General features: G+C 48.0%; 1 protein-coding gene across 1 annotated transcript; it reads left to right on the top strand.

The window, feature by feature from the left end:
* The first annotated feature begins 1172 nt into the window (after positions 1-1172).
* On the top strand, positions 1173-23419 carry NR2E1 (nuclear receptor subfamily 2 group E member 1). Its single transcript, XM_012438485.2, has 9 exons — positions 1173-1955; positions 6640-6785; positions 10007-10094; positions 11667-11902; positions 13271-13417; positions 15527-15623; positions 16011-16160; positions 16751-16856; positions 21928-23419. Exons 1-9 carry the CDS (start codon positions 1931-1933, stop codon positions 22088-22090), a joined length of 1158 nt encoding a protein of 385 aa, XP_012293908.1. The 5' UTR covers positions 1173-1930; the 3' UTR covers positions 22091-23419.
* The last annotated feature ends 283 nt before the right edge of the window (positions 23420-23702 follow it).

Raw genomic sequence — 23702 nt, 5'->3', positions numbered from 1 at the left:
CCGGGCAGAGGACCTGCTGCTCCCTCCCAGGGCTCGGGGGACACCAGCATTCACTTGCACGCACACGCAAACTCTGATCGAAAGCCCGGAATGACACCAACTGTGGAGAAAGAGGGGCCAGGGGTAGGCTGGCAGAATTACCGAGCGCGGGCCAGGGCTCCCCTACCCGCGAACCTCGAGCGGAGGGCGGGAGGTGTGACCCCTGACCTCTGGCTGGGTCCACGCCCTGAGGAGGGACTGGCAAGCCCTTGTTCGACAAGTTCAAGCTGCCGAGAGAGCTTAAATAGAATTAATCTCTTAGAGATCGGGGATCATCGCTCCCTCGGCATGCGCCCTCCCAGCGCCGCGCACAGAGCAGGGCGCGAGAGAGCTCAGGAATCGCGGGAAGGCCAGCAGAATGGGGCGGGGGTAGGAGATGAGGGCCGCTCTTCAAGATCCCTCCGCCCGGAGAGCGGGAGCCTGAGGTGGTGCCCGCGGAGGACAAGCCGTGGGAGCGAACGCTCTGCCCTCCAGCCGCCCGGGTGCAGATAATGGAGGCGACAGGAGATTTGCTCAGCGTCGGATGGTCCAGCTCTGCTTGAGGAAGCTAGCGGCGCCCTCCCCTCGGCTGCTGCCCAAACCCACCGCGCAAAGGCCTCAGGAACGCGGGACCTTCAGAAGACCCCATCCTCAGCCCTGACTTTCCGTAGATATGTGCAAAATGAGTAAATTACTCACCTCGGGCCAGATCCAAGTTTTACCCAACAGAAGGGGCACGGGACCAAGAATGAACCAACTCACATGGCCATGTCCGGCGCGCACAATCACACACTAGCACACAGCCACCCAATTTCTTCCGCGAATCTATCTGGTACTCTGGCGAGAGGGGGAAAAGCATTTTGAGAAAGCCCCGTCACCCCTCCCCTTCCCTCTTGCCGTGAAATATACGAATTCATTTTTATTACGAGCCGCACCGTCCTCACCATCACGCACGCACAGAGTCACACTCCCATATTCACACTTTCTAACTCGTAAGCTCGGAGAGCGCCTGCATTTTCTTTGGAAGCCGCTTGGAGGTTCATTAATATCATTAGCATTTAACCCCCTCCCTCTTCCCATCTCCTCCCCGCACATGGCTGACGTCAGACCCCGCCAGGAGTTGGGGGAAAAGCTAAGTGGGCCAGGGACGCCCTATTCCCCTCCCCGCGGCTGCCTGTCAGAGCGCTTCTGGAGATATTACAAGGGGACCCAGCCCGCAGCGACAAGCACAAAGTCACGGGGTAATGAACTTCGGGGACCCTTCGCCGCTGCGTGCGCGGCTCTCCCCGGAAACCGGGACCTGGCCGCCTCTTCCCTCGGAAAATTTCCCAGCAATCTAGTTTTCCCACTCTGCGCTCGGGTTCCGGCAACGCGGAGCCCGTCTACCTCTGAGACTGCGGTTGTGTTTTCCTTCTTTTCTTGGGAGACCAGCGGTCGGCAGAGATCTGCCCACACTCTGCATTCCTATGTAGAGGGAGAAATTGAAGACTGAGTGACAGGAATGGGGAAAGAAAGGGATTTTGCCCTTTTTGCTCCGTAGGAAGGCCATTTTCGTGTCTCCATCTCTGTCCTTCAACATCCCTCTCTTGCTGTCCTCCCTTCTTCCTCAGTCTTTCTGTCCATCTCTCCATCTGTCTGCCCATGCATGTGTCCATATCAAGTAAGCAGCATTCCTAGCAGCTGCGGTTTTGCAAGAGCCGGGAAGAAACTTAAGGATGCTTAAATTTCCACTGTGGAACGAATTCTGAGCCCCCAGGGAGCAGCACAGCGCGCGACTGACACCACCTGTCCCTCCCAGGAGCCTTGCAGGCTGGAGGGCGGCTGGAGAGCGGCGGCGCCCGGCGGCGAGGCGGGCGCTGCCGGCCGGGACTCGGGCAGCGCCCACCAACCGCTCCGCCCCGGGACAGCCAGCATGAGCAAGCCGGCCGGATCAACAAGTGGGTACCTCTCGGGCCGCCGTGGGGCCTAGGCGCGCAGCCTGGGGCGGGCGAGCGGGGAGGCTGGGGAGGTCCTGCCCGGAGCGCTGCGACTCCGAGCCCAGGAGAGGAACTCCAGCGGGCGTGTGCGTTCGGCCCAGCTCCTGTAGATCGTGAGTTGGAGCATTTCGTGGTAAGGGGAGAGCTGTTTCGTTGCCTCTGGATTGCTTGATCTCCACCCCCCCGCCACCCCGTCTGGTGCGGTGAGAAGGTTGCGACCCGCGCAGCCCACCAGTCGGACGAGTTGCCTCCCTTCAGTCACCAGGTGCTGGGTGGGGGAGCCACGGGGGCGGGAACTGGGCCGCAGCTCCAAGCGGTAGCACAATAACACACACGCTCAAAACTCCGAGCTCCAGCGCGCAAAAGCAACTCTGTACAAAGAGGATTTTGAATGGAATGCTTTGCACCCCGTTTCTAGCTATTTCAAATAATCCTGCAAACTGGGAAGCAGAAACAATTTAAAAGTCACATTTTCCTTAATCCTAAATCCGCGTAGGTCATAACTGGGGAATTTAAAGTATGGCGAACCACTCTAGCAAAGAGAGGACCAAATCCCTAATCCCAAGGACTTTTCGAGCCGGAGCACAGCAGAGGCAGAGTGCGCGGCCTGCTTCCTCCGTGCGCTTCGCTCCTTCCTCGAACTTCCTTCGCTGCTGGCTCTCCCACCCAACACCAGGCCGCAGCTGACCTCTCACCACCCGAGACTCGGGAGCGCAGGACTAAGTGTGTGTGCGAGGGCATTTGCTTGCACCGGGTCTGCGGAACCCAAGACTGTGCAGGCCCCAGCCGGCGTTGAGCAGGCGCGACAACCGTGCTTAGATCTCCCGGGGGCATTTCAATTCCCGCCATCCCTTGGCCCAGGGCTGCGAGCTCCAGGGTCTGAGGCTGGGGAGAACCGCTGCTGCAGCAGTCACCACATCCCGAAGTTCTCCGGCCGCCCGTGTTGTTTTCGCAGATAGCCTTTTTGGCGCTCTAAGCGTTCCTTCCCGCCCCCTCCCCCTTTCACTAGCCCTCATTGTCCTGAGTCTTTGAAAGTTGGGAGAATCAGAGATACTTCTGAGGACTGGTAATGAAGTCTCACTTAAGTGGGATACAATTCCCGCCCTCCTACCCCCCTCCAAGAAGGAGGTTGTGTTTTCACTTTGTCCGTTTTGTTTTGCTTTGGGTGCTGACCTTTTAAAAATTAGAGCAAAATGAACGTGAACAAAAAGAAAAGGAGAAATGCTTCGAGCTGGGGCAGAGGGAGCAGAGAAGGAGCCCTAACTGCGGCCGGAATGCAGAGCGGACCCTGGCGCAGGACTGGGTTTCCCGTTAGGCTCGGGCCTACCCTGGCTCTGGCTGTTGGAATCCCTGGAAGGCAAAGCGAGCTCGCTTTTTGTTGCCCGCATTCGGGGGCGTTGAGCGTCCTTCCCAGGAGGTGCAGGAGGCCTTTTCTGTTGCATTCTGAGCCTCTATTGCAAAAACTGAAGCCCGCAGGTCTCCGCAGGCCTCCTGGCTCGCTCGCCCCGGGACAGGCCCTCGCCTCCACCCCTAGAAGTAAGGAGCCCCGCTCTTTCGTCCATTTCGGGGTGCGGAACCGCTGGGGCCCTGGAAAGGTGAGGCCTCAGAGGCGAGGGAGGGGTAGGCGGGAAGCTCTGCCCGCCTGCGGCTGCGTCCCCGCTGTGGACCAGGAAGCAGGCCGGCCCTCCAGACTTTGGGGGAAAAGCCACAGCGGGCTCATTGCGGAAACTTTGGCGCTTCCAACTTCCCAAGGGCCTGAGTGAGACCTTGGAAGCCTCCAGCCCCGGCTCAAGTCGGGACGCGGCTGCTGAGGTTTCTCAGGCCCGCAGGACAGCGGCCCCCGCCTGTGGCGCCGCTGCTTCTAGGCCCTTTCCAGACCCGTGGCGGCAGCCAACCCAAGACCTGCGTCCCTCGGGCCCGGGGCGGCGAGGAGGTCGGCGCGCAGCGGGTCGGGTCAGGACTGGGTCGAGCAGCCAGAGCTGCAGCCCCCGCCTTGCCCGGCTTTGCGCGGCTGGAGAGCAGAGAGATGTCACCAGGAGCCTCGCCTGGGTGGTAACGAGACCCTGGCCAGTCACCCCTGCAGCCCAGACTAACTTCTTTCAACAGCCTCTGATGGTAATTACAGTAATCGAAGCTGCCATATATCTTTAGGCAATTATGACACACAAAAAGCCCGGAGGGGACCCCCTGGCGAGGGAAGTTAAGAACGGTTTTCCAGTTTCAGGAAACTCCTGCTCGCCTCACATCGGAGCTCGCTCGGCTTGCTAAATGAGAGGAGCTTTGCAACGGGGTCAACCAGTTTGTCTCGTGACCCCAAGTCACCTTAACGTGGCTGGGTGGCGGAGTCTGAGGCGCAGACCCGCTATGCCCCGGAATTTTCGCGTCCCTCCCTCTTGGGCCCCGCCCCAGCCGGGTTGCCTGTCTCTAATCTGCCCCAAGAACTGCGGCTCGGAGGTCTGCGCAGAGGCAGGACACGCACTGGCGGTGGCCTAGGGGGCAACAGTCGGGAAGCCCGGGCGGGGGGGTCCTAGGAGGGCCCCCCCACACCGCACTGGTCTCCCCATCACCCTCATTGGGTTCTCCAGGGATGCTGTCATGGGTCTCCTGTCCAGATGGGAAGTGGGAAAAAGAGACCCCACCACTGCTCCTCCCACTCACTCATCTTGGCATCTTCAAAGTGCCACGGGGAAGAGGACAGCTGGGGTGACAGTGCTGCTGGGCCCCAAACATGAACCCTAGCGCGGTCAGAGGGCCGTGTTATGCCGAGGATGGTTGCAAAATATGGAAACCGAGTTTACTGCTTCTAGAGCGAGTGTTGTGCAGCGGAGCTCCAGACCCGGCTCCTGAGCGACCAGGAGTTCCCTTGGGCGCAGTGACTGGCCAGAAGGAGTGGAGGACTAGACCCGCTGTGCCCTCGCCTGGCTCTCTCCAGCTCCTCCCTCCCGCAGTACAATCTCCCCTCCCGCCCTGTGGGAGAGGGGGCGCCGAGCCGGTGGCCACCGCGCCGCGCGCCTCCCCTGCCTGCCTTTGTCGCCGTCCGAATTCCCATGCTACTCTTTTTGACGGGTCACTGGTGGCTCTATAGGCAGGTGCTGCCGCGGGGTTGTAATTACCCCGGCCGAGCCTGGTCGTTACCGAACACCCCCTCACCCCCAAGCACGGTCCCCCCTGCTCTCACTCTCCCCACCCCCTCCACCTGAGATGGGGCTGAGACCCAGGGTGCAAGACCTCCCGAATGCCTCGGGTTCCAGGAGCAGTTTACACCTCCGGTGCCTCAGGGCCCTCCCCTCGCCACGCCCTCACCTCCCCTGCTCCCCTCACAGTCGTTTCACTGCCGCCCCTCCCGACCCCAACCTCCTGGTAGTCCCCAACCCAGGCTCCTTCGACAACAGCTGTCGAATTTTGGGGAGGCCAGAGGCCGTCGGGGCCCAGACTGGAGGCCTTCGGATGGGTAGAAGAAGAGAAAAGCAAGTGTTAATAAGTCAATTGTTATAAACTATTGTTATTTTTAAAATTAAAGTGTTAATTAAGTTAACAGTTTAATACTCCCTTTGTTTTGCGGGAGGAAGCATTTCTAAGTTCCTATAAACCGCTTCAGGCACTTGTTGGACTCTTGAACCTTAGCGGAAAAGAATTCCTCCCTTTCTAAACCGCCACATATTACCATCTCCCTAACACTCCTCCAGGGTCGGTGGCCGCCCCAGGCTTGAGGGAGTTCCAGGGAAAGTTCTCTTGAGCTGGGGTCCATGGGGATAGGGGGACGTAGCCTAGATTATTCAGCCAGATTTTTAAAAAATCAGGCTCAACATTGCTGGAAAAACCGAGACGAAGAGACCCACATAGGACCAAGCATGAGGACGCCAGTCTTCTAGGGAGAAAGGGTTTAGGAAATGGAGGGAGAAGGACGACTGTCCCAAGCTAACCCGACAGGGAACTGACAACTTGCGTCTCTCCCCTCTCCCTTGCCTAGTCCCGAACCACTTTGCGGAGAAAATAATTTTTTCCTAAAAGAAATAATTTCTCCAAAGCGACTCACTAAGCATTTTTTAAATAGGTAAAGCGAAAGTTGGCCAATTACCACTACCCTTATTATCATTAATAATCCAAGTATTAGCATTACAATAATAATCCTAATAATAACACCGCCCAGCGGAGCTCAGAGAAAACTCGATTGCCTTCCAGCTGCCATCCCTGGTTCCAGCCGTGTTTGTTTTTCTTCTTTTCCCTTTTACATTTCAAGTTTGTCTCCTCGCGCGCTCACTAACAACTTTCTCTGTTAAATGCAAAAGCGAAGGAGGGAGGCGGCCAAACTTTCCGCGGAGCAGAAAGGCAGCGGAGGGCCGCGCTGCCGCCCGGGCCTGCTGTCATCTTTTATTCCAAAATGGGTCTCGGCGATTAGAGGAGACCCAAATACATGTAGCGGTGCATGAATAATGCTCATTGTAGGAAACTGACACTTGCTCAAGGAAAAAAAGTTTGGCTATAAAATCACTTCATTATTTGCTTTTACCGCAGCTTCGGTGCTAATCCCTTCAGAGGTCAGATTGCTTAGCATCTCTCTCTCCCTCTCCCCTTTCCTCCCTTTTCTCCGCCCTCCTTTCCCTCTCGCCCCTTCCCCGCTGCCCCGTCTTTCCTGCGATTTCAGGCCGCATTTTAGATATCCCCTGCAAAGTGTGTGGCGACCGCAGCTCTGGGAAACACTACGGGGTCTACGCCTGCGACGGCTGCTCGGGTTTTTTCAAACGGAGCATCCGAAGGAATAGGACGTATGTCTGCAAATCTGGAAACCAGGTACCTTAGCCAGGGCTGCACTGCTCGGCTCCCCTCTGCTGCCTCTTCACTCTTTTGTTTGTGCCAAGGCCTCCTCTGAGTTTCCACGCTGTTGAGGAGAGATCCGGCCCTGACCTCTCCCTTCCTCTCCCCTCCTTCCTGCCTCAACTCTTGGAGGCCCTTTGGCTGGGGAAAGTCAGGAAAAGGTAAGAGAAGACATGGAGTTTGCAGGAATAAGTCTGAAGTCCTAAAGCCTCCCTACACCTTTTTTTAAAAAAAATAATAAGCCTGACACATTTTGACACTGGGTAAGGCCCACACCCAGTGGGTCTAAAGCCAGCACCAGGGACCTAAAGAATTTAGCCTCTAAACCACAGGTAGCAAGCAGGAGAAAGAGCTTTGTTATTGTGCCTGCCCACCCCACACTCACTCCTAGCACCATCAAGCTCAGTCCCCCATCATTTGCCTGGGATGCAGAAGTAAGGGGCACACAGACATCTGAGTCAAGGTCACCATCATCTTTAGCTGAGACCATCCCCCCAAGTGATCGCTGGCCACTTGGAAGAGAGGCAGTGCTTTCTGAAGGGTTGTGCCTTTTCAACTCGGGCGAAGCAGGGCTGCTCTGGAAGTGGACAGTGGGAATTCAGCACCCATGTGACCTTAACTGCACCTTGTCAGAAATGGGCAGGATGAGGAAGAAGAGAAGTCGAAAGGAAGGTGCAGCTGGGACCCTCCTGAAGCTTCTACATCCCCATCTTCCTTCTCTGCTTAGAAGATGGGACCAGTTGTTTGTTTTGTATTTGAGTAGGCGAAACTGTCTCAAGGAGACAGAGAATCTGGGCATGGGCTGAGTATGAGCCAAAGCTTCTAAAAAGAGTGACCAGAACCCCTTGACTCAGTTTCCAGCGCAGGAATAGGCAGTTTTTAACTAAGGAGATCAACCTTCTGGTCCCACACTTTGCCCTCTCCTTAGCCAGCCACTCAGACCCTTAGCACAGAGGCCTCCTCCTTCACTCCTGGAAAGATCCCTGAGCGTGCATTAGTCAGGAGTCATCCTTTGGTAACAAAATAGCAAAACACTTTTCCCTAATTAACATATAGGCTACATGTATGCACGCGCATACATTGTCTGGTGCTAGTGAATTATTCTGACATCTTTTTCTGAAGTCATGTCTGCTCATATCATTTTCTCATAGATTTGGATTAATGGCAAAAACATAAGATATTTGCATTGGGATAAATTTTGAGCTCTCTAGCCCTGTTACCTGTTTAATTGGATACTGTATCAGTTTCTAGCTTCACCATATGGACATATCACATTTTACACGGGACTGTATCCCAATAGCTTCACAGGATTGTGCGATTACTGGGGGTTGTCAAATTTGAACCAGCTTCTACTTAGATTGTCTTTTGCTTTTATGCAGTGAACAGAATTGGAAAATCAAGATCTCTGATGTTGTGCTTGATCTTTTAAAAGGAGATGGCTATCAATTCAAACATATTGATATCAGTCCAAGTGCTTGTAAAGGACTGATAATAGACTTATCAGGCCTGGTGTTCTTCTTGCAAGGAGAGTAAATGATCAGAGCTGAGGCGTTCATCCTTCTCTCTGGCACTAGATATTTATATACATTTGATCTGATTTGAAGACACACTTAAGAACTAATGAAGGTTTCCATTTTGCATTTGCATGTTTAGATACCATCTGAGGATAGATATATGATTACATTTAATAATAAGTTTTTTAAAACCCTATTTACAATGAACTATTACATTGGCCAGCAAAGATGCCCTATGTAATTCACTTAGGAACCAAAAATCATTTCCTTTTTCACTTATTATAAGATTAATTAAATTATATTCCAACTTACTATTAACAGTAATGAGGACATTTAGAAATGGTTATGAGCATCTGTCCCACCTTTATTTTAAATAAATCAACATATTTTAAATTGGAGAAGTGTGAACTCATAAAAATGATTTCTAATGTGTAATTTCCCCCTAAAGGGTTTCAGGGGATAAAAACATACTTACTACAACTCCGGAGTATATGAAGTTTTGAGATTATGAAGCAAAATAAAAATATATTTATTATCTTTCTTCTCACTACAAATGTAACAGTAGCAACTTCTATAAATATAGGAGAACACCCAATGTCTTAAATATTTTCTGTGTATAAAACTCATGCACATGACTCTTTTTGTATCTATGTATATGTTCCCTAGGTAATGATGCCCAACACTGAATAAATTTCAAAAGAAATTTTATCTGTAGATTTCCTCTTTCAATGGTTAATATTTTCCCAGAAAATTACATTAGACAAAACATCTATTTTCTCATGCATTTCATATAAATAGTTCTAAAGAAGTGACTACTTTTTTTTTCAGTCATCATACTATCGTTCTCAGTCCAGACTATCTTTTGGTCTGACAGTCCTTCACATTGCCTTCCTGGTCCTGTTAACAGGGTGGGCATTTCTATATTTTTCTCAGGCCTTGAGCTCTTCCGTTTTCACCCTCACCTTCTCTAGGCCTTGCCCTCCTAACCCCTCACCTTCCAGGAAGGGCTGTTTCTATCCACCTGGGCTGAGGCTAGTCTCTAAGAAAACTCTCAACTTACTGTTAACAAGGTTGACTTCATACAAAAGCAAAAGTGAGGTAACTAACAGGAGAGTGAAGAATAAATGGAAGAGATTTATCTGATAGATGAACGGGCTCACCCAGAAAGTGACAGAAAGAGGTGAACTCAAGTACTGAAAGCAGAAATAATCGTTGGCGGGAGGGCGGAATGGCGTGAATTCTGACCCAAAGCCAGCTCCTAACGGAACTCAGAGGCCTCCTTCTCTGGGGCCAAGTCGCTGTCTTCGGTCCTGAAGTCTCATCCCTGTTCCACCACTCCGCGACTGGCGGAAGTTTTCCTAGCGAGCTTCTCCTCTCAGGCTTGCGGGGTCTGCCAGACCTGGCTCTCTGACCTTCACCTGCTTGGAGAAGGACGTTTTCCCTTTGTCCGCTTGCTTGGGGTCCAGGACTGGCCCTCTTGAAGTAGCCTGGGGCGTCCCAGCCCCTTCTCCATCTGTCCCTGCTGGCGCCCAAGGCCCTAGCGTTTCTCAGGCCCAGGCTCAGGGCTCCAGGGTCTGCGGCCGGGCAAGGTCGCGCCTCCACGCCATTTCCCTGCCCGGTTGCCGGCTCCGGGTCTCCAGCCTAAAGGCCCGGGGGACCGCTGACCCCTGCGCTCTGTTCCAGGGAGGCTGCCCGGTGGACAAGACTCACAGAAACCAGTGCAGGGCGTGTCGGCTGAAGAAGTGTTTGGAAGTCAACATGAACAAAGACGGTAATCAGTGCATCCCTTTATTCTAATGTTGATTGAGTAGTAAGGAAATTATATGTACAGAAAATACTTGGCACTCCTATGCATGTAAATCAACTCCGGAGCGCTTCTTTCCAGATGCTGGGAATTGGCCTCGGGCTTTCAGTCGTATCCTTCCCGTCTCTCAGAAGGAGCCGCTGGCGACCCCTAGAACTCCCCAGGGCCAGACCCATGCCCTCATCAGAAAGTTGCGTCCCACAATCATCTCCACAAAGACAGCGCTTGGGGGGAACCCACTCTCCAGGGAACGGGCGCGCATTTTCTGCCTCCGCTCCTAATCCCTCCTCTCTCCGCTCTTTGGAGCGCTTCGTGGCCACCCCTAAGCCTGCTAACCTTCCTCAGATCTTGCAGTCCGGATAATCTCCCGGGGAGGAGATGCTACGGTGTTGGAGAAGGGAGGGTAGAGACATGAAAACGCGAAATTTCCAGCTCCTGTTTGCAAATTCACCAAGATGCCAAAATCAGTACGACCAGTGGGCCGAAGTGAGCTTTTCCAGAACCTTCTCTTGGTTCTATAGAAAAGAGGGAAAGGGGACTGGAGACGCAGGGTGACGCCCGTGGGTGCCTCGGACACCCAGCTCTCCCGAGGCTCTGAAACGCGCAGCAGAAACAACCAGGACGTGAGTGCTTCCTGGGCCTGGAGCACGGTCCGAGCTGCGTCCCCCGCTGCAGCCTTTCGAGGGCGCCCCAGGCCCAGGCAGGGGGCGAGGGGAATAGGCTGGAGGACACCGTGGGGCCTGGGAACAGGGGTGCGGGTGGGCTTTTTGATGAGGCGGCCCGGGCCGGGTGGCAGCTCCAGGAGGAGAGAGCCCCTTCCTCCGCGGCGCAGGAAGCCAGAGGGAGCATCCAACCTGTTGAACTTGTGTATTGACAAGTTGTCAAGCTCGGCGGGCGGAAGATTGCCCTGAATTAATTTGTTTGTTTAAACTGTTGGTGGTAATTGTCACATCTCCCCTGCCTTTCTCCAGCATACTCGGAGACGGGTTCTCCCTCGTTCCATCCCCTACTGATCCCGGGGCTCAGGTCCTTTTCTCCTAGGGCCCTCAGAGGCCAAAAGCCATTTGTGTGGGGACGGGACTGAGGATAGGTAGGGTCGTTCTTGGGCGGAGCTGGAAAATTCTGTGCAGAAACGAGGTGCCTGGCGTGCGCGACGTTCCCTCTCTTTTGGATGGGGATGAGGATACCTAGCTACTCCCTCCCAGAAGGTCTCTGATTTCCCTGCGAACCCCCTTCCCTGGTGGGGAGGAGCCCTGGACGGACGGAGAACACACCTAGTCTTGCCTGAGGCTCTGCCATTATCATGGCACTTTGGGCACGGCCCCTCTTCTAAGCCTCAGCTTCCGAATCTCTTCAGGGTAGTGGTGAGACTATCTCAGAGTCCCTTCTGCCCTCACATTCCCTCTTCTTCCTTCTTTTCACCTTTTGGGCGACTTTGCAGGCCCAGACTTGACACTGGGGCGGGGCTCGGGGGAGCGCTGCAGCCGCTGTGTCACGACGTCTCTAATGGCCGGCATGCGTCTCTGTTTGCCTCTGCAGCCGTGCAGCACGAGCGGGGGCCTCGGACGTCCACCATCCGCAAGCAAGTGGCCCTCTACTTCCGTGGACACAAGGAGGAAAACGGGGCTGCCGCGCACTTCCCCTCGGCGGCGCTCCCTGCGCCGGCCTTCTTCACCGCGGTCACGCAGCTGGAACCGCACGGCCTGGAGCTAGCCGCGGTGTCCACCACCCCTGAGCGGCAGACCCTCGTGAGCCTGGCTCAGCCCACGCCCAAGGTCAGTGGCCTTGCTGGGCCCAAAGAGACTCGTGCCAGCGCAAGGAGGAGAGGGAGCACCCAGTTCTTCTGAGCAATGATTGGGGTCAAGCAAAGTGGGGAGAGAAATCCAGGGTGCTTGGCTGGTCTCTGCATGGAGTTCCAGCCCTCCTGCTCTCCCTCGTTCAGCCAGTGGTGCTCAAACTTGAGTGTACAGTAGAGTCAATCTCCGAGTGGCTACAAGTGTGCACTCCCGATCTTATCCCGACCCCCCACCCCAGAAATTCCCTTTCAGCAAGTTTGAAGTGGAGTCCAGGAACCTGCACCTTTAGGAAACACCCACTGGTGATTGGTGGTGGGTGGAGCCCTCGTCTAAACCCAGAGGTTTAGCCTCAGGTGTTCCTAAAGGCAGAAGAACCAACGTTCATTTTTAGAGGAGAGGAGTTGGCTACAGTTGGAGGGAGGGCCCCAAAATTGCAAATCTTGGCTTGTATTATCTTGGGTAAAGCCATGAGTTTCTAACGCAAGAGAGAAATGTGGCGATCACACTGTTAGAACACTTTGAGGAATCTGAGTTCATTTCTCATGCTCCCCTCACCTACTTCTGAGGCAGGTGGATTTACAGCAGGGTTGATCCTGTAGGAGCAGGGCCACAGCCTGAACCACCTGGAAAGGCTGCCACCTAGGGCCTACTCTCCAGGCCTCCAGCTGATACCTACGAAGTCCCCAACTCCAGGCCGAAGAGGGCCTAGAATCTCCCCCACAGGAGGGCCAGCTGCAGCCCCACACTGCAGGGAAGCCAGACACCTGGGCACATGCACGAGCACAATATTTAATATTGCTTTCTTACCCTTGATGTGTATAATAAGCTCGGGAAAGTAGCATTATGAATATGTTGTCAGTTATGAATGGGAATGCTCTGTGAATGATTAAGATGTCTAATTGAAATATTTCCATAATATACTAATCCTTTCTAAAAATACTCATATGCATATTTGTGTTTGGGATGCCTATTAATTTATACTTTTTTTCACATCTATTTTTATTTACACAAATGCAAGCAGCTCTTGTCTAAATTGGGAGCCAGGCTTGGCACTTGGCTCAGCCCAAGGAAAATTTGCTGCACGGGATAGAAAAGCCAGAGGACCCTCTGGAAGGGAGAGGCGCCCAAAGTGTGGAAATGGGCCTCCCCAAACCAGTATTACTTTTCAGACTCTATCGATATAGGTGTTTGGTTTTTTTACCCACCTATGGCAACTGCATGTTTAAGCAAAACATCCAAATTCCTTTTTATCCCCTTCCCTCCTTTAATTAAAAACTAAACATTTGCCTTTTCTTGCAAAGCTGTGGTTTCCTCACTTCCAGGTGTCTTTCTTTCTTCCCCACCCAGTACCCCCATGAAGTGAATGGGACCCCAATGTATCTCTATGAAGTGGCCACGGAGTCGGTGTGCGAGTCAGCTGCCAGACTTCTCTTCATGAGCATCAAGTGGGCTAAGAGTGTGCCAGCCTTCTCCACGCTGTCTTTGCAGGACCAGGTATGACCACCAGGGCACTGATGTCTTGGGATAAAGAGAGCTGGGAAAGAAGCAGTAGCACTCAGCCTTATAAAACTCCCAGCATCCCTGGATAAACCACCAAGGCAGGCATCCATTCTTAACAGCAATGAGGAACAACTTGTTTTTACTTTCTTCTTCCCATGGGTTCAAAATATCTTCCTATGTGATCCTTATTAAGAAACGTAATTACATTATTTCAGAAAAGCTGGGTCCAGTCTATGAAAAACACATATAAAAGAACGTTACCTCTTTTTGTTTGATTGAAACAGCAAATATAATCTCACACTTTAAAATTGTAATGATTTTTTTAAACTGTCGATAAAACAGTGTTTTACTAAGAACATTGGAACTGAGAGAGAAGTAGAAGGTGGTAAGAGTATTCCCTCATGAGATTTTTGGAACTAATGTTATAATTTTATATTCTCAGCTTTATGTTCTCCATTGTGATGCTCCCAGTTTGGGTCATTAATTGATCAGCATATAGGATCAAAGAGCGCATGGCACACCTCCTACAGGCTAGGATCGTCCTTATTCTTCACATGCTTTTAGATATTTTGTAAACAAATAGGCATTTTGCATAATTCTGTGGTTGAAAATGACATTCAGAGGAAGAAAAAGTGTATGCTGCGAAACATTGCATTCTACCAAGACCCAGAAATTTTGTTGTTGGAAATATCAGAAATGGCTCCTGCTAACATTTTTCTAACCTTAAAGGAAAGGAAGAAAATGAAGTGTTCACAACCATTGGCTATTACCAGTGCATTCACAGAAATGAATGACACATATCCCAAAAGGCTAGTAAGTAGTTCTAAAAGCAAAGGATTTATTTATTCAATTCATTTCATACCTAATTAAAGCATAATAGTGCCCCTTTCTATGAAGTATGTTTCCTACCCAAAGATCGGGCAATGTGCTAAAAGCATTTCATCTTCTAGAATGAGATGTTCTTTTTTTCATGGGCTGCCCCTTCAAATATGGCCAGAATTAGATATTGTTTACCTTGCATTTTAAATTTATTTCCTGTACTTAATGCAATGAAACTAAAAATAAAACATTTAAAAAATTAAATCCTTTGGTCTAATTGTGATTTTGGTTACAAGCCTTCATAATTCAGCTCTTAGCTCCCAAAAGAAATTCTTTTACATAAATTATTTAGAATTGGCTGGTTTTTGAGTTTTGAGATTTTTTAAGGTAGTTAGGTCCTATTGTTGACCAGGTTTACTGGTTGGCTTTAACCATTTAACCATTTGCTGTGTGTGTGTGTGTGTGTGTGTGTGTGTGTGTGTGTGTAGGCTGGCTTTTTTTTTTTTTTTTTTTTTTTTTTTTCAAAACAAGTATTTGTATACTCTAACCCAAACAAAATTCACTTACTGTCTGCCACTTAGCCCTTTGGTAGAAATCCTTCAACAACAAGCAAAGTGCAGTGAAGTGGAATCCGGTATATTAATTTGGAAAAAGAGACAGATTTTCATTTTAAATATTCAGCAGCACATTTTATTAGAATAAAAATGACAAGCACCTTGATGCTGTCCATTTATGGATCTCAGAAAAATCAAGCAGTGAGATGAGGAAAACTGAGCAAAACCCGATTAACATAATTACACCCTGATTTCCCCGAATGCCTCTTGGGAATTAGTGATCTCTCTCTCTCCCAGCCCAGCCCCTCAACCCTCCAGGAAGATGGGGACCCAGCTCTCCAAGCATCTGAGGAATCCTCCATCCTCAGCATACTCTGTGAGGGGAATCTACCCGCTGAGCTGCTGGCATTTCAGAAAGCCTCGATCTCCAGAGGAGCTTCTAGGTGGTCAGGAATGGGTGGATACAAGGACAAAAGGGGCAAATCCTCTTCTGAGAGAAGCAAACTTTGGAGAATTGGAATGGCTGACTCTCAAAATGCATGTGCAAATCTATAGGCACCTTTTCAAAAAGGAAAATATGGGAAAATAAGGGAAAGCTAGAATATTCAGAAAAAATTACCAAGACAGGCATTTAAAACACTTTTTAAAATAATGGAAATTTACATAGTGAAATTGTTTATAAATTTATAAATTACACACTATATTATATTATACATCTATTGTATGACAGCTGATGCTTTTGGAAGATGCTTGGAGAGAACTGTTTGTTCTAGGAATAGCACAATGGGCCATTCCGGTTGATGCTAACACTCTACTGGCTGTATCTGGTAAGAATTGCACAATTTAATGACTTTGTTGTAGAAATTACCATAAAAATACATTACTGAAAAAAGAACAACATGTAAAGAATAACAAATTCCTGCTGAACAATAGAGTATACCTGTCATTTATAAATCTATATTTAAATGCAAATAATGTTGTTTTGTTGTATTCATGACTGCTTGCATTGTTATTTAAATGCAAATTACTGTGTTTGTTATCATCCAAGAGAAGATTTTATATTAACTTTCATACAATATAGCCAGTTTACATGGAATCAGATATCTTAGAGTGACAATTGAATAGATATTGATATGCAGGATTTTGTCAAAAATCAATATTAAATCATGAAAATGCCTTCATATTAGAGTATTTATCCCATATTTTTATTCCAGGCATGAATGGTGACAACACAGATTCCCAGAAGCTGAACAAGATCATATCTGAAATACAGGCTTTACAAGAGGTGGTGGCTCGATTTAGACAACTCCGGTTAGATGCTACTGAATTTGCCTGTCTAAAATGCATCGTCACTTTCAAAGCCGGTAAGCAGACACAGACCCCTGTTTCTTCTCCTTCCCCAGTTTTGCCACCTCACTAATTCAGCCACCTCAAAGTCTGAACTGAGCTTTGCAAAAAGAGGTGATGGTTTTCAAGGGAGCTGATACTCTTTAATCTGGCCCCATTTTTTATTGCTATGGAAACCTGCGTGTTCTGCTGGGCATCCACTTCCAGAGAGGTGCATTCCCGACACAATTTCTTTTCTTCTGCTTTTTTTTGTTTTGTTTTATGTTTTTGAGACAGAGTCATGCTCTTGTCAGCAAGGCTGGAGTGCAATGGCGCGATCTCAGCTCACTGCGATCTCCACATCCTGGGTTCAAGCAATTCTGCCTCAGCCTCCCAAGTAGCTGGGATTACAGACATGTACCACCACACCTGGCTAATTTTTGTATTTTTAGTAGAGACGGGGTTTCACCATGTTGACCAGGCTGGTTAGGTTTCAAACTCCTAACCTCAAGTGATCTGCCTGCCTCGGCCTCCCAAAATGTTGAGATTACAGGTGTGAACCACTGTGCCCGGCTCCCAGATGCAATTTCTATGCTGTCTATCACAGTTTCCTGGTCTTCATTTCTAGTTCCTACACATAGTGGTTCTGAACTGAGAAGTTTCCGGAATGCTGCCGCCATTGCAGCCCTTCAAGATGAGGCTCAGCTAACGCTCAACAGCTACATCCATACCAGGTGACCCTTGTTTGCCTTGAACATGTATTTAAGAAAATTGCCTCCATTGTGAATGTGTGAGCAGGCAGAAATAAGCCAGTTCGAACACTGTGACTAATTATCTTGTTGCCAGCCAGTTAATTTAGGGAGAATCCATGTCCTTACCTATCTAGCAGGGTGGGTGAGAGGAGCAAATCTAATTAGGTGATCCAAGTGAAAGAGCTGTCAGACATATTACAGTTGTCCTGGCGGAACAAGTTGATCCATCAAAATAATGGAACAACATTTGTGTGAATGAGTATGGAGGGATCAAAAATGAAGGCCAAAGTGTAATGGTTGGTATATGAGAGAGTGGTCACATCATCCTTGAGAAAATGCAGGTACATTTCTTCAGATGGCAATCTCAAATAAAAGGATGAGAGAACTTTCTAGAGAGGCTATCTTTTTTTGAAACAGCGTCTTGCTCTGTTGCCCAGACTGGAAGGCTGATTACAGTGGCATGAGAGCATGGCTCACTGCAGCCTTGAACTCATGGGCTTGTGCGATCCTCCCCCCTCACCTATTGAGTGACTGAGACTATAGGTGCATGCCACCACAGCCAGCTAATTTTTAAAGTTTTTGTAGAGACGAGGTCTTGCCATGCTGCCCAGGCTGGTCTCAAACTCCTGGCCACAAGTGATCCTCCCACCTCAGTCTCCCAAAGTGCTGGGATTACAGGCCTGGGCCATTACGCCCAGCCAAGAGAAGCCATCTTTTCACCTATCATAACTGTTGTTTGGCTTTGGTGACTGCGATCTGTTATTTTGAGTTATAACATCTACTAGGTTACTTCTGGCCAGGCAGGGCCCACAGGCAGAGGCTGTTCTTGGCTGTTTGTAGGGACTCTCAGACACTGGGGCTCCAACAAAGCCCATCCTGGCCCAGCACTGGCCAAGCTCATCAAGAAGTATGGGCTGGCATGTGCAGTGGCTCACTCCTGTAATCCCAGCACTTTGAGAGGCCAAGGCAGGCAGTTCACTTGAGCTCAGGAGTTCAAGACCAGCCTGGGCAAAACATGGCAAGACCCTGTCTCCATCAAAAATTTTTTAAAAAAGAAAAAGAAGTATAGACTTTATGATGCCATTTTCAAAAAGAAAAAAATAAAGAAAATTCCAGACACCAGGCTTTTAATAATAAGTGGAACCTCTCTAGTTTACTAAGTTAGGAGTGTGGTAGATTTGCGGTTAGAATAGAGTTGTTTTTCTCTAGGCTGGTTTGAAAGGAACCCATGAAAGCCCATCTTCATAATCTCAACATGAGTTATAGACAGTGTGGTGGGAATAAATATATCAAATGGGTAGAGGCTGTTAATGCCTCCCTCAACAAATGGGTCAGAGAAATCCCAAGTCAACTCTGTCCATTCAGGGTGATACCACTTCTGCTAGGGTCTCCTTATTTCTATCATAAACCCTCTTTTGAATACTAAATGAATAAAACTATTCCTTGTCCATGGAATATCACTGAAACTATGTTGACAGATAGTGCACCTGTATGTTTTTCCAAATTAAAATGCTATGATTTGAAATTTTTAATCCATATTGAATTCAGAATATATGTGTGTGTGTGTGTGTGTGTGTGTGTATGCATATATATATATGGTAGGCACTTAATATTTGTTCAAAATTATTAAATGGAGGATTACATAATCTGGGTACTTCTACTAATTTGTAGGCTGGGCACAGTGGCTCACACCTGTAATCCCAAGCACTTTGGGAGTTCAAGGAGGGTAGATCACCTGAGGTCAGGTGTTCAAGACCAGCATGGCCAACATGGTGAAACCCCGTCTCTACTAAAAATACAAAAGTTAGCTGGGCATTGTGGCACTCATCTGTAGTCCCTGTTACTCGGGAAGCTGAGGCAGGAGAGTTGCTTGAACCTGGGAGGTGGAGGTTGCAGTGAGCCGAGATGATTGTGCCACTGTACTCCACCCCCAGTGACAGAATGAGTGAGACTTCATCTAAAGAACAAACAAACAAAAACAAACTAACTTGTACATCCTAACTGACCCTTGACATTTAGAGCCATTATGGTATTAAGAACTTAAAAATGAGAAGAACGTGATATTCAATTATTGATCCAGTCAAGCCTTTGCCATTCTGGCCACATGCGGGGCTGCAGGTAGGCATTATGGAATACCAGAAGGAGCAAGACACTGCCCCTTATCATCGCAAGAAGTGGGCAGCAGTGTCACGTCAGTTCAAACTAGAGGAGAGAGGGAAAGCAATATGGGGAGTGGGAGAGATGAATCCAAGTCGGAGGGAGTGAGGGGAAAACCGGAAAGGCTGATGGGTAGAGGAAAGAACCTGTGAGTTAGTCCTTCAATAGGAGGAGGATATCAGCAGGGGGAAGGGGTGTCATGAGAGTGGTGGAGGAGCTGGTAGGGATCCTGTGGGAATTGCCAGGGAGGTGGGTGAGGAAGGGAGCCTGGTGTGCCAGGACCTGCTGATAGGGTGGCCTGAGAGAACTCAACCCTGGGTTAACAACAGCTTATTTTAGAGAAGTAGCAAGTAAACTACATCTCCCCAAAACCCCAAAAGAAGAAAATTGTGTGTGGAAAAAGCACATCTGCTTTGGCATGGAATTCTTGTTATTTCTATTAAACATCATTAGAATATTAAATATCTTATTTCTTATTAAATAATGGAATTATGGAGTTTCTTATTTCATGGAATTCTTATTTCATTCTGATATCAGCTGTAGCTGTAATTTAATATTTATATCTAGGGTCATACTCGTGACAAAAATGACTATGCCTTATTTCTTAGCCCTTCAAATCAGTGAACACTTTTTCTTCTAGCACTTTCCTGTCTAGAAACATAAAATCTGAAATTGAAATGAAAAGTTAACATGCAAACTGAAACTGAGCCTAATTGTATATTACAGCTCTCTAAGCTATTTCTCTAATTATCCAGGACATAAGGAGAAGGCTAGGAATTGACATTCCACACAAACTATATGCTATAACTGAAGATCAAATATGCAAACCTGTAATAGACCTAAAACACTTAAACCTGAAAGGAAACCCAATTATTGATGCTAATGGATGAAGACGGGGGTGTAAATCTTCTAAAAATTTTGGTCAGACTCTTTCTTTCTCTGTCTCTGTCTCTGTCTCTCTTTTTCTCTCTCACACACACACACAGACACACACACACACACAGACACACACACTTGTTTTTATTTTTGTTTTGGATGTCCAGGCTGGATTACAGTGGTGCAGTCATGGCTCACTGCAACCTCTGCCTCCTAGGCTCAAGCAATTCTCCCACCTTTGCCTTCTGAGTATCTGGGACTACAGTTGCCCAGGTAATTTTTGTAGAGATGAGCCTTGCTATGTTGCCCAGACTGATCTTGAACTTCTGGGCTCAAGCGATGCTCTTGTCTCAGTCTCCCAAAGTGCTGGGATTACAGGTATGAGCCACCACACCTGGCCTCACACATTGCTACTGTTTCTGGTAGTACAGTATGCTACATGTAATAGACAATTAATTTTTGTTGATTAACTAACCAACCCTTTCCCAACTAGAGAATAAAATAAATGGGTGAGTAGATGAGCAGGTAATCTATTCACAGAAAATCGGGAGTTGATTGTCTATGGATTCCCCAAAATTCATCCTTTCTGAAGATGATGGTTTCTCGCAGTGGAATCACCCTTTCTTACATAGGAAACGTTCAGCATGTTGGGTGGGTGCTGCAGACATGGCAGAGGTTGTCCAGGCAGCCACTGCCTCTGACTTGCTGCAGAGTTCTCTCTACTATGCCTGGTCCTGGGAAAGGAAGCAGAGCTGTAGAAGAAAGGAAGTGGCCAAGGTGAAAGGGAGACATGAATTCGGGGATTGCTTTCCAAGAAACATTAGAAATACATTCAGCAAAGAGAACAAGTGGTAGGATTTAAGTATTTTTTTAATCTAGATAAGCTTAGTCATTTCCATACCCCACTACTAAATGTGGTCCAGTGGCCCCGGTCCCCAGGTGGTCATGAAGCTGGGCAGTGAAAGAGCCAGCTGAGGTCCTGAGAGCCCAAAATGAACTATAAGTCTTGTATTCTGTGGAAGAGAAGGACTCTTATGTGCCCAAAGCTAAACAGACAAGCGTGAAAGTTGCTCTCCTGAACTCTATTTGCAGGGTGCAATTATGAGGCAGCTAAACACAGCTACCTGACCCCTTCAGAGGAATTTTGATATCCCTTAGTTTCTAGCACCTTGTGGCCTAGGTTGAACCCCGCTTAGTTACAGATGTGTATCCCAGAAGCTCAGTTTTTTAGGTGGTTCATTTCAGTGGAGGGAGCCCTCCTTATGCATATTGATACCTAATTATAACTATTGGCTGAAGAACTATCAGGGCTGCAGTGAGGAGGTGGCTTGCAGGCATCTAAAGGCAGCAGAAGATTGAACTTGCACATCTGAGCACAGATGTATGTTGGACATCAAGAGAGGAAATTGTTAAGCAATTTCTCACATCTTTAATTACATGCCAATTTCATTGACATGAGAGTTGGGTGGCACTGCCACCCAACAGAACTTAGTCTTTAATTTGCAGTGTAATAAGGATGGAATTATTCCTGAGAGAGACTAAGTATAATGCCTGAATAATAATTTGGAGAATTGCTTAGAAAAAGAAACCATTTTATCTGAGGGAACTAGCCTTGTGAAGGAGTCCTGAGAATTCGAAAACGTGGATTCTGTTGCTAGCTTTATCCTCAATGTCCCGGTCGTTTTCTATAATGGGAACCTTAAATTTATTATTTGCCTTAAAATTAGTATTGTGTTTCTTAAAATTATTCTTTCTCCAAACAAAATGCATTCCTTTTGTTAATGTAGAGAGAATATCCATGTGATTTTGGCAGCATCATTTATGGTCTCTCTGCCTCAAGTAGTCTACCTGCAAAATAGGGACAACAGTGCCTGTCCAGAACTTTGCTGCAGGGCTACTGTGCTATTCAAGAGACCCAGATTAGGAAATGGTGCTGGAGAGGATGTGTGTTCAAGTATAAGACATTGATTTCCGTGAGTGATGGACTCTGACCTTGTTTTCATGGCTTCTCGTATTCCAGATATCCCACTCAACCCTGTCGCTTTGGAAAACTCCTGTTGCTTTTGCCAGCTTTACGTTCTATTAGCCCATCAACTATAGAAGAAGTGTTTTTCAAAAAAACCATCGGCAATGTGCCAATTACAAGACTGCTCTCAGATATGTACAAATCCAGCGATATCTAAACTCACAAGGTACCCACTTTTCAGGATGGGACAGTATCAGATGAACTTCAACCCATGGAGAACAAGCCTCAACTAACAAACCCTTCAGGAAGCATACACCGGGGAATGTGTAGCCTTCAGGAAAAAAATGCCAGTTGACACAAAGCATTCCAGTAGCTATGACCTGCCGCCCTGACCAGGGTGCGGCGGCTGGGAAGGAGAGGGGCACAACAGGACCGCCTGTGCTGAAAACTCACTGCTGCCATGCCCTGGGAGGGGCAAACTGGGGGTTGCCACAGGCCATGCCATTCTGCCTCTTACCCGGAAGATTGGGCTGAACTCAAAAGCTGAAATATAAGTAGTGCTTTCTTCTCCTCTTTAGCATATAAAGTTTGGTAACCAAATATAGCTCTGTGTATAACATCATACTGCGGCCTTCGGAACTATGTTATGTTGGAGCATTTATTTTAAAAATAATGGTAGGTTTTAAATCAAAAGTATTATCAAAAGTTTCCCCTCTATTGTAATACATTATTAAGTGGCCTTCAGAACTGAGTTTATAAGTGAAAAGTAGCTTATGCCATGTGATTTGGTTTTTTTCCTCTATCTTCTTTTTTCTTTTCTTTCTCTTTCTTTTGTTTTTCTTCTTCTTCTTTTTTAATACCATAGGCCAGGCAACCTTGTCAAAGGAATTGGTGGATGAGATGAGAGTCTCACCAGCACTTCAGGTTGGATAACATCTCAAAAAGAGAAGAGCTTTACTAAAAGAACATAAGTCAAGGGAGGATGAACAAAAACAGCAAAACCAAATAAAGTGGAGATGAGTGATTGAGTGAGGTAGATTGCTGTCCCGTTAACATAGTGCTGAAACCAAAGGCAGTGGGGGTCCAAACTTGTGGTGCAGCGAGTCATGCCAGACAGGAAATGAATATGGACGTAATTGCAGAAGGAACTACAAGGAGATGAATGCTAAAAGGGTTCTTGATTGATTCATTGCTAACAGCCTGAGACTCTTCAATGCCTTTCCGAAAACTGGTTTCTAGTAAAGCCTTGAATACACACACACACACACACACACACACACACAGACACACACATCATCCTACACTTTAAGCTGCTTCTTTGGTATGACTCTATACTTATGGAAATGTAGAAACAAACATTTTTAAATAGCTGCTGTACTTTTCACATTTTGGTTTATTAGGTACTAGCACTGAGGAAAAAAATTCAGCACTTGGAATATCATAGGATGAGTAAAACTTTCCTTGTACAAAGTGAATTAACTGATTTGTGAAGTTAAAAGGTTGTACTCATTGTATTTACAAAGAATAAAAATATATTGAATTTAAATTAACTCTGTCTGGTTTCTTACCCTCCCTCTCTGGCTGGTTCTCACCCACCAGAAACAAGGTAGTGGCAGCAGCTGGTGTTAAGCTTGGAGCACTTCAGCACAGAGCCTGCAGAACTGAACTACAAAGGCAATTTCCTTCTTACAGTGAATCCCATTTGGAAAATGATGAATAAAGAAATAAAACATAAGATTCTGTTCTCTACAGCTCTCAAATGTAATTGCATCTGTTAGAAAAATTGCTGTGTGAGGAAGAAAGAGGCCGATTAACAGAGTCTTCGTTCC

The sequence above is a fragment of the Aotus nancymaae genome, unplaced genomic scaffold (assembly GCF_030222135.1).
Source record: "Aotus nancymaae isolate 86718 unplaced genomic scaffold, 86718_ANA_hifiasm-v0.15.2.pri h1tg000040l, whole genome shotgun sequence".
Classification (NCBI taxonomy): domain Eukaryota; kingdom Metazoa; phylum Chordata; class Mammalia; order Primates; family Aotidae; genus Aotus; species Aotus nancymaae.
The sequence above is the reverse complement of the archived record's forward strand: the minus strand, read 5'-3'. Positions and strand labels throughout refer to the sequence as shown.

Coding starts and splice junctions, on each gene's coding strand:
- NR2E1 (XM_012438485.2), top strand. CDS start 1,931: ATGAGCAAGCCGGCCGGATCAACAA. Junction 10,095..11,666: donor AGTCAACATGAACAAAGACG/GTAATCAGTGCA, acceptor TTGCCTCTGCAG/CCGTGCAGCACGAGCGGGGG. Junction 11,903..13,270: donor TGGCTCAGCCCACGCCCAAG/GTCAGTGGCCTT, acceptor TTCCCCACCCAG/TACCCCCATGAAGTGAATGG.